Source organism: Natator depressus, chromosome 1 (assembly GCF_965152275.1).
Source record: "Natator depressus isolate rNatDep1 chromosome 1, rNatDep2.hap1, whole genome shotgun sequence".
In the NCBI taxonomy this organism is placed as follows: domain Eukaryota; kingdom Metazoa; phylum Chordata; order Testudines; family Cheloniidae; genus Natator; species Natator depressus.
The window spans coordinates 204,948,659-204,959,999 of NC_134234.1; the positions used below are offsets into that span (position 1 = coordinate 204,948,659).

Sequence of the window (11,341 nt, forward strand, 5' to 3'; positions counted from 1 at the left end):
GGCATTGACAGCAGATCGAGGGACGTGATCGTTCCCCTCTATTCGACACTGGTGAGGCCTCATCTGGAGTACTGTGTCCAGTTTTGGGCCCCACGCTACAAGAAGGATGTGGAAAAATTGGAAAGAGTCCAGCGGAGGGCAACAAAAATGATTAGGGGACTGGAACACATGACTTATGAGGAGAGGCTGAGGGAACTGGGATTGTTTAGTCTGCGGAAGAGAAGAATGAGGGGGGATTTGATAGCTGCTTTCAACTACCTGAAAGGGGGTTCCAAAGAGGATGGATCTAGACTGTTCTCAATGGTAGCTGATGACAAGAAGAAGGAGTAATGGCCTCAAGTTGCAGTGGGGGAGGTTTAGGTTGGATATTAGGAAAAACTTTTTCACTGGGAGGGTGGTGAAACACTGGAATGCGTTACCTAGGGAGGTGGTGGAATCTTCTTCCTTAGACATTTTTAAGGTCAGGCTTGACAAAGCCCTGGCTGGGATGACTTAGTTGGGGATTGGTCCTGCTTTGAGCAGGGGGTTGGACTGGAAGACTCCTGAGGTCCCTTCCAACCCTGATATTCTATGATTCTATGAAATGTGGTTGCCCCATCTCAAAAAAGATATATTGGAACTGGAAAAGGTTCAGAAAAGGGCAACAAAAATGATTAAGGGTATGGAATGGCTACCGTATGAAGAGAGATTAATAAGAGTGGGACTTTTCAGCTTAGAAAAGAGATGGCTAAGGGGAGATATGATTGAGGTCTATAAAATCATGACTGGTGTAGAGAAAGTAGATAAGGAAGTGTTGTTTACCACTTATTATAACACAAGAACTAGGAGTCACCAAATCAAATTAATAGGCAGCAGGTTTAAAACAAATAAAAGGAAGTATTTCTTCACACAACACACAGTCAACCTATGGAACTCCTTGCCAGAGGATGTTGTAAAGGCCAAGACCATATCAGGGTTCAAAAAAGAACTAGATAAATTCATGGAGGATAGGTCCATCAATGGCTATTAGCCAGGATGGGCAGGAATAGTGTCCCTAGCCTCTGTTTGTCAGAAGCTGGGAATGAGTGACAGAGGACAGATCACTTGATGATTACCTGTTCTGTTCATTCCCTGTGGCGCACCTGGCACTGGCCACTGTCGGAAGAAAGGATACTGGGCTAGATGGACCTTTGATCTGACCCAGTAGGGCCATTCTTATGTTCTTCTTTTGCTATCAGCTAACATCTGTGAAACCCACTGTCAAAGCAGATCTCATATCCTCTAATGCAGGTCTACACTGAAGACTACAAACTCCTCCTATCAATTATAGTCCATTAGTCCAAGTGGGAGAGATCTGTGCTGCAGATCTAAAAGTTCCAACCCTGTTAATGACCCTCATGGGTGTTGTCACCATGGTGATACATGATGGATTTTTTTCACCATTTTGCTTTTTTTTTTTTTTTTAAACCAAGGAAATTATGTAAAAAAAAACTACATTAAAAGAACATTAAGTTTGCAAAGTGGAAGATTATCATAATGAACACACACAAAGGTGCCAGTGCATGGGCAACCTTAATTCTAGCATTTCCTAACTTTTGAGCGCTTGACTTTTCAATTGTAATGTTCCTTTAATGTAGTTTTTGTATGTAATAAAACAAATAGATCAAGGATATTAAAAGGAGATTAATAGAATTTGGAGCATATTATTATGGCCAGTTAAAATGCAAAGCAGGTCAGTAGTGACCAAAAGCTGTTGCCATGTGATGGCTGTTGGCCTCCTGTGAAACAAGTTGATGGTCATGGTCCAATTTCCAGTGGACAATGTCCACATCACAAAAGCCACCACCATAAGTAGAACTAATTGACATTTCACTGCCTCGTTAACAATCTCAGGGCCAACAACTGAACAGGCAATCAAGAATAACTTACCCTCTCACTCTTAAAAATAAGGGTTGAGATTCATTATTTGGAGAAAAATGGGGGATTTCAGTCTTTAGAGTTGTTGAGCAGCACTTACTTTAAAAAAACATTATGTTTGATTGTGAATTAAACTCCCAATATCTGGTTATTAAAAGCAGTCTTTTTAGGTAAATGTATAAATATAAATATATAAAAGAGAACTTGGCATCAGTACAGTTACTGGTAAATTGTTCAATCAGTTTTTAAAGCAGCCTGCTTTATTTAAAAGTCCATACACTTATCTGCTTAAATAGAGATCACCCCAGTTCCTAGAGGGGGCACAGCAGTGACCCAATAAACAGAAAGGCCATGGAAGCCATTTGTCTCACTTGCAAAAGCAGTGCTAGAAAAACATATGCTACATAAATATTATTGTTTGCTAAACTGCTACACTATTTTGAAATCAAATTCTTTCTAGCAAGTTAAGATTTATTAGAATTACATTATTTACATAGGACCTGGAAACCTAAATATGCTTTTAGATCCTCACACACCATAAAAAAGGGTCTTTTAGCGCTACACACACGCTCAAGTAGGAAAATTATAGCTTCACATTTTCAGCGCTACAGTTAATGCTGTGTCAGCACCTCCATCAAACCTAGTTGTTCAGCAGCTTATAAAAGTTCACTCTGAACTGAAACTTGGCATCCAGTCTCAGAAAGAAAAGTCTCAAAAAGAAAAAGAGAGAAAATCTGTTTGTCTGCTTTTCCTTTATACAGTGTGCAAAGTGCATGAAGGTTATCTTTTTAAATTTCTTCTTCTTCTACTACTGTGTAATTTAAGGATGGGTGACCTGGAGAGTCCACTATATTACACAAATATTTTAGCATCACTAATATAAATTCTTGAATTAGTTTACCCTCAACAGAAATAAGCAAACAATAATTTATTCAATGGGAAAAAGTTACTTCTATTCTTGTCCTCAGAAGGTATACTATGAGGAGGGCCGAGCTTACTGAGAACATACAGTAGCCTCTAGTGCCTTCCAACCATCAGTTCATGTTTGAAGGGAAAGATCAACATACTGTAGTATAGTATACATATCCCCATCTCCAAAGGCAAAGTGCGTGAATATGATGTTTGCTAATTACACACCTTCTGTGAACCAGAACATCAAGTAATTTTCTTGTCTCCAATGATGAGTTTTATAATGAATTCTCTACTCCTGGAGATAAAAAGAGCTCCAGGGCTGTCTTTATATGTAGTTTAAAAAAAGAGGTATTTATGATAAAAATAATAGTTATGTATAATTATAAATTAGTATAGTTTTTGATATATAGCAATGGTATTTAGTTATTGTCTCAAAAAGGTTTATATACGTATGTGTAGCAACATAGATCTTCATGTCTATAAGTATAGGGTTGCACTGGGCCCCCTCACCCTTTAGCCCCCACTGTGCCACGCCCCCTCCCGGCTCCTCCTCGCCCCCTTAATCCCCACTTCCTCCCCTTTCCGGAGGCCCCACTATGCCCCACCCTTCCCCACTTTAGCCCACACCATACCTAGGGTTGCCAACCCTCCAGGATTGTCCTGGAGTCTCCAGGAATACGTCCAACCAAACCTGGCAACCCTAACCGTGCCCCTCCTTGCCCCCTTAGCCCCCGCTTGCCCCTCTACACCCAGACCTCGCTGTGCCCCCCTCTGCCCTGCCCCCTTTTCACCTCCTCCAGGCGGGCGGACACCAGCCCGGCCTCCCAGCTCTTGGTAGCGGCCCCGGGCCCCCCAATGGAGCTGCCGCCGCTCTTAGGCCGCTTCGGCCCCATGGGGCGCTCGGAGTCTCCCCGGGCTCAGTCGGGACGCGGCCGGGTCCTCACGCCGTATCCATAGCAACCCAATTCCTCCGGCCCGCACGACGGGGCGCCTTCCGGGCACGCCCACCACGCTATCTCCATAGCAACCGAGCTCGACGCCGGCGGGGCAGAGGGGTAGCGGGCGCAGATAATACAGCCCCCGCCCCACGTGTCTCCGTGCGCGCGCCCGCCCACGGCACGGTGCGCACGCGACGGTGACCCGTCGCTGCCTGTCCCCTCCCAGTCCCTGCTCGCGGTGAGCGCGTGCCCAGGGATTAGGGCCTGGGGAGCCTCGCGCCCCGCCACCCCGTGCGGTAGGGAGGGGCGCTTTCGGCGGGAGGGGAAAGCTATGCTGAGAGCTGGCTGAGTCTGAGCCCAGCCCAGCGCTACCCAGACCCCGGCACCAGCGGTGCCTAGCGCCTGACTGCGGGCGAGTGACTGCACCACTGGCGAGCGGGTGTGTATTCAGCCCCCTCCAAAATCTCCAGGGCCAGGGCTGGGGTCCGACGTTCATGTAGCAGCAGCTGCGGCCAGCCTGCTTGGAGACCCGCGGCCTCACCACGCATTGCACCGCATGCAGTCGGGCTGCTGGTGGGGATTTCACCTCTGGGCCGGTGCAGAGGAGACGGGCTTTGCGCCCCCCTCTCCCCCCTATATGCAAGGGCGAGGGGGCAGATTAGCCCCAGGAGCAAGTTACAACCGTTTGAAGGTTAATTGTTATACTTAATGTCATTCCCAAAGTGATTCCGAGGTCAACACCCTTGTAAACCGTGTTCTCAAGTACCCCACTAGATCTGTTCTGCACCATGACTTGAGTGACTCCTCTCTGGACCGTCTCCATGCAGGGCTAGTCCAAGAGTGTGTGTTTCGTCTGGGCTCTTTGGCCCTGTTCGCTGGGGCTAGGAGGAGGCAGTGGGTCCTCTCTGAGCCCCTCCATGCTGACTCTAGCCTGGAGGAGACCACATGGCCCATCTTGGTCCCTCTGCAGTGAGACTCAGAGCTGAAAGAAGGCTGTTTGGTCCACCTGGGTACTTTGTCTGCACAGACACTAGGACGGGGAAGAGGGTGTGTTTCCCATAGGTATTTCCCTGTGGATGCCAAGGGTTAGAAGGAGATTGTCCTGCCCAGAGAGAGAGAGTTGCTTGTCTTACTGGGCTCAGTATATAGGCAGTCATCTACAGCTTTATTGTCTCCTCATCTTCGGTGTACTGAAATATCTTTGTTAACAGAGCTTCACCATATAGATGTTATGTTTTCACCTTTCCATATTGTTATGGGCAACTCAGAGGGAGAGAATAGGGGCAGTCTCCTATATCACGTACCCTCCTATTAGCGGTACCTGGGGACTGCCAGCATTGGGCTTTTCCCCCAAAGCATCCTTCTAAAACGAGTGCTGGGCTGGGGCTAAATTTGAAGGACGCAGCCCCATCAGAGGGGAAGAATGAAAGGCAGTGCACTCAGATGTGACTAACATGAAATTTCAAATCCAAACAAGCATGCTGGCAGCCTTGGCATGTCTGAATGAGTTCACACAATGGTGCTGGAGCGTGACCTCAGCCTGGATGCCTGCTGCGTGGTGACTCAGAGGTCTGCATAGGTGTGGGCAGCTAGGCCCACTCCCATGCCTAAATCACACTACAAATATTACCATATGTTCCTGCACTGGGACTAAAGGGGGAGAGGGAGGCACAGCTGGGAGAAAGCAGGAGAGCTGCCAAGATAAAGAATTCATTACAGAGGAGTCATGTTGTGATCTCACACTAGAGACGAGTGAAATATTTTGTGTGATTTAACATTCTGTGAAAATATCCCAAACCACATGCTCCCTCTCCCCCAACCCCACTATACCAATCTGAGCTGTGCAGAACATACAATCTTTATTTTAATTTCATAGAAGCCTTGAAACCCTGTTGTTCAGTACATTATTGATTTAGTCTGAACTTCATTCTAGGAGGATACTGACCTATTGTGTACTCTCTATGAAAGGTCTATAATTACGCACTCATAAGGGAGAAGTGGGAGCTCAGGCTTATGGGTTATGTGAGAGACAGTGAGTCTTCTAGTATCCTACCTTCACATTGTATAGAATCACCTTTCCCCGTGTCTGCAGACAGATGCAGTTTATAGCCCTTCTTGAAGCAGGGAGAGATGCCCACTGTTTTTGCCAAGACACATTAACATTTTCTTCACCCCATTTCTTGGCAGGAGGCCACTTTACTTTTCTGAGGTTTTTCATTTGGTGCCAGAAACAGAAAAGTCAGACACCAGTTGCTGGCAGAAATGTAGGGGTATGACATTCCCCTATCTTGACTACAGTCCTGTATATAGAGGCTATGTTTGTACTTGGTGTGTCAGGAGTGAGGTGCATTGGCAGAATATTGGGGAGGAGAAGCGGGATTGGAATAACAGATGATGCAGTAGGACAGGACTCAAATGCCATATATAATGTAGTTTTGCAGCTGTGCAAGTTGTCACATAATACCCTTATTTTGAACTGTGTTTCTGAATCCAGGCCTTTATTATGATTTTTTTTTAAAATATCTAGCCTTTATGATTATGAAGTAAACCTTCACAAAGTCAAATGAGTATAACCATTGCACAGATGGCCTGAGTTCACAAACAGCTTGAAAGAATATCCCTGAGAGGTGTGAACTGGCCCATTTATACCCTTTACATATTAATACTGAAGCATAACTATGATTATTTGAACTAAAACATAGTTAACTATTTTACTGCTAATCATTTTAGCAACTACATCCAGCTACAGTGCTAACTATGATTGCTGGATATATAGGCAGATACTGAGGCAAGCTGAAGTAGGGCAGCTGGTTTCTGGGGAATGAGGAGTTCACTCCCTTCCTCAAACGTAAAATTACCTCCAATGTTTCTCCAAAGAGGAAGGAAAAGAGGAGATTATCTAATCCAGTGGTTCTCAACCTATTTATCATTGTGGGCCGCATATGCGGCCCTTCATGTGTTACCCGGGCTGCAGTTTGAGAACCACAGTGCCCATCCCCAAACCTCTCACACACCCCTATGCCCAGCAGTCCTCCTCCCCACAGAGAGTGGGGGCAGGAGCGGAGCCACAGGTGCAGAGCAGGCACTAGGAACCCCACACCCCGCTTTGCAGGGCCAGGCAGCAGTCTCAACCCTGGAGCCTGCTGAGTGGGGCTGGGTGGCAGGGCAGCTATGTGACAGCCCCAACCTTGCGGCAGCCCCAGACCCCACTGTGCTGGAGTCCCAACCCCAGTCCCTGCCATGCGGGGCCAAGCAGGAGCCCGACTCTTCACCCCGGTGCACAGGGCCGGGCCGGGCAGCTGGGCAGCCCCGACCCTGGACACCTCCAGGCCGGGCAGCCGGGATCCCGGACCGCACTATGTGGGCTAGGTAGCCTTTAGCATACAGCTGAGCCGCAGCTCTGTGCTAATTGGGCTGTGAGTTGAGAACCACTGATCTAGTCCTTAGTGCTAGAAACCTCAGCTTTCCCTTGGATCCCAAAACACCAGACAGTCTCCCATATCTCAGATGCCAAAGCTACAATTGTCTCATGGTCACTTGAAAAACCTTCCAGCTTACCTCTGATAACTCTAATAGGCAGTTTTTGACATTTTAAAATTTGGAGACAGCATTACATTAATTGAATTTAATATAAGATAAATAAAGAATTACTGTACTGATTGGATTAGACTGGAATGGGGGAAGTGGAGAAATTAAGGGGGGCAGTACTTGGGAGGGCCCTGCCACATAATTCAGGGGTACCAGTTGCTAGTGATGAATACCGTCAATAAATTCCTTTAGCCTCTGCTCTTATTATTGACAGACTAATTATGTACAGCAGCCTGAATTTTCTTTTTTATAGGAATAAATGTATTTTTTAAAAAAAAGTCTGTACCTATTTTGTATTACTGAAAAACAAGTACAGGGACATCTAATTTAATTTCTGAAGCCTTCAGTTTGTAGTCCAATACCTTGCGTGTGTGTGTGTGTGTGTGCGTGCGCACACACACATACAATGCTTTTTCCTCTGTATTGCCAATGACATTAGAATATCTGGCAAAACCCAAAATGTAATCCATTATCACCTGTCAGTAAATTGGCTTCTAAACTCCAACTGGATGCAGTGGAACTCCATGGAAGAGAAAAGAAGCCTCCCTCTGGCATTTGGTATTGTATTCCTATTCCTGCCTCTGGCTCATTGGGTGTTGGAAGCATTTCAGCCCAGCCAGTCAGTAGAAAGATCTAGCTTCTGACTTCTCTAAGAGCTGACAAGCTTTATGTCTGCCCATTTCAAATCAAATCAGAGGGTTTATCCTGGTCCCTTACACAAAGAAATCAGAACAAATCATTTTTTTTCCTTTGGAAAGGGTTTTCCACAGCCTTAATGCTTCCCTCTTTCCTATGTTTTCATCTCCTATTTCATGGCCTTCTTCCTAAGGAGGAATAAATTCCCTTTCAACTGTCATCACGGCCACACAGTCATCCACAGAGGTCCACTGTTGAACTGCCTGAGAAGACTTCTCAGAAAATCCTGCTTCCATAGACTCCCATCTCCTACCATCCTGGGCAGCAAGAAATCATGAAAGACCACCTAAACAAAGCAAACTCTGAAATTTAAATAGGATACTACCAGAACAAAAATAAAACTACTGGGTTGCTGCTGGTTCATAAAAAACAAACACCATTAGGGGATGGTGGCCAGGGCTAACACCCAACCAGGCCGAGGCCATGGAATAAAAAAATATTGATGATAATAATAATGGAAAATAAGAGGTGGGAAATGACCACAAATACTAAAATGCTTTGGTCATAATTGTATGGTTAATGCATAGTATCACTACAGAGCAAAGTGAAGCTTGTTTGGGTGCCTTAATTGTGTATTTCCATACCTTAATGTGGTTGAATGTCTTCTAAGTTTAACTGAATTTCCTGATCTTATAATGCTTAGTTTGGTGATAATTACATCACCATAGTATATTTTACTATTAAAATCCTTATTATTTTACTATTAAATTCCTCTCAACATTAACTTGGTTCTCTTAATTTCTACTCTCTTTTCCCCCACATTCCCTTGCACAAACACACCCCAGTTTCCCTCTCCTTTCTGCCCTCTCTGTTGAGTAGATCTGGTACAATGGGTAGCTTTTGAAAATAAATATTTAAAATTAATGGCAATTTTCTCCAATTATTTTTTGTATTTTTCATTATTCTCTCAGCATAGGCTGGTGCTTAAAATCTTTCAGCGAAACTCACTAAGGGCTTATCTACATGGGGATACTTGGGAAAGTTAAAATGAATTAGCTAAAGGTGTGAAGTTAAAACGCACAAGTTAAAGCATGTGAACCCCGTGTGTATATGCTCTCATTGAGTAAAGTGATCTTAGTTTGCTGTAGCTGGAGGATTAAGCTACAATGAACTAAGCCCCTTTACTTCTAAATGAGAGAGTCACATTAAGTTGTCATGGGATAAGAGGGAAGATCCTTTCATGGGTTGAGAGCTGGTTAAAAGACAGGGAACAAAGGGTAGGAATAAATGGTAAATTTTCAGAATGGAGAGGGGTAACTAGTGGTGTTCCCCAAGGGTCAGTCTTAGGACCAGTGCTATTCAACTTATTCATAAATGATCTGGAGAAAGGGGTAAACAGTGAGGTGGCAAAGTTTGTAGACGATACTAAACTGCTCAAGATAGTTAAGACCAAAGCAGACTGTGAAGAACTTCAAAAAGATCTCACAAAACTAAGTGATTGGGCAACAAAATGGCAAATGAAATTCCATGTGGATAAATGTAAAGTAATGCACATTGGAAAAAATAACCCCAACTATACATACAATATGATGGGGGCTAATTTAGCTACAACTAATCAGAAGAAAGATCTTGGAGTCATCGTGGATAGTTCTCTGAAGACGTCCACGCAGTGTGCAGTGGCAGTCAAAAAAGCAAACAGGATGTCAGGAATCATTAAAAAAGGGATAGAGAATAAGACGGAGAATATCTTATTGCCCTTATATAAATCCATGGTACGCCCACATCTTGAATACTGCATACAGATGTGGTCCCCTCATCTCAAAAAAGATATACTGGCATTAGAAAAGCTTCAGAAAAGGGCAACTAAAATTATTAGGGGTTTGGAAGGAGTCCCATAAGAGGAGAGATTAAAGAGGCTAGGACTTTTCAGCTTGGAAAAGAGGAGACTAAGGGGGGATATGATAGAGGTATATAAAATCATGAGTGGTGTGGAGAAAGTGAATAAGGAAAAGTTATTTACTTGTTCCCATAATATAAGAACTAGGGGCCACCAAATTAAATTAATGGGTAGCAGGTTTAAAACAAATAAAAGGAAGTTCTTCTTCACTCAGTGCACAGTCAACCTGTGGAACTCCTTGCCTGAGGAGGTTGTGAAGGCTAGGACTATAACAGGGTTTAAAAGAGAACTGGATAAATTCATGGAGGTTAAGTCCATTAATGGCTATTAGCCAGGATGCGTAAAGAATGGTGTCCCTAGCCTCTGTTTGTCAGAGGGTGGAGATGGATGGCAGGAGAGAGATCACTAGATCATTACCTGTTAAGTTCACTCCCTCTGGGGCACCTGGCATTGGCTACTGTTGGTAGACAGGATATGGGCTGGATGGACCTTTAGTCTGACCCAGTATGGCCATTCTTATGTTCACACAGAGGTTTAATGAATTTATGTGCTTTAACTTCACACCTTCAGTTAATTCATCTCAATTTTCCTGAATATCCCTGTGTAGACAAGCCCAAAGAATTGCTGTCTTTCAAAAAGGCCACTGCCTCCCGTTCCCAGTCAGTGGAAGTTAGGTGCCTAAATACCTTTGAAGATCTGGATCTAAGTGCATCTATCGCCCTCAAGAGGATTGGGAGTGCTGTCAAAGGACAGAGAGGAACATTTTGAGGAGTAGGTAAATAGAGACAGTGGCTAGCTTTGCTCAGGTGGCCTGAGTCTCACTGAGAACAACAGGCGATAGCAGCTGTTATGAAATATGGCAGTTCTTTGTGGAAGTCTATGTAGTAGAATATTGTTCTTCAGCTCTTGCTGATAAAAAAGAATCCATTTAAAAAGAATACCTGAAAAAAATAACTATTCATTCTAAAAATATTTTTGACATGTATCCTATACACACAATTTCAGAGAGTTTTAATTCTATGGGAAGTTTGAAAAGTTTATGTTTTTTCATTACTGAGATCAGGAGGAACAACAACAAAGTTTGACACCAGCTGCTAAATTTCTTAAAGCATCCATTTACACTGAAAAGTCACATTTGAAAATAACAGATGTATAATTTCTAAGAAAATTCATTCTTTACTCAAAGAGTAAATGCTGTAATTGTAGGGAGGACACACAATTTTCCTACAGAACAAACAGTCTGAATCCCTACTTTCAATGTAAAACTCAATTCAACTTTAATTAAGGAGCTGCAACTGGCACCTCTGTAATATAATAATTAGAAACCATCATTAATAAGTTATCTTAATTACAACTGAATTTCTTCAAGTATGGCCTACATATGATTTCAGTGAGCTTGAACTATATGAAAAGTCTGAAGGGTTTACTTTATTTCATTACTGAGAACAGGACTGAAGTGATCTGAAAATGAATA

At 43.8% G+C, this 11,341-nt stretch overlaps 1 protein-coding gene across 1 annotated transcript in view; it reads right to left on the reverse strand.

Annotated features, from left to right (window-relative positions):
* The window catches only part of SPAG17 (sperm associated antigen 17), a 292,210-nt gene extending 288,317 nt beyond the window's left edge, over nt 1–3,893 (reverse strand). The window contains exon 1 of the mRNA XM_074975143.1: nt 3,600–3,893. Coding sequence (XP_074831244.1) covers nt 3,600–3,701 — 102 coding nt within the window. The 5' untranslated portion in view covers nt 3,702–3,893. The remainder of the gene's footprint in view (nt 1–3,599) is intronic.
* Nucleotides 3,894–11,341: the final 7,448 nt, after the last annotated feature.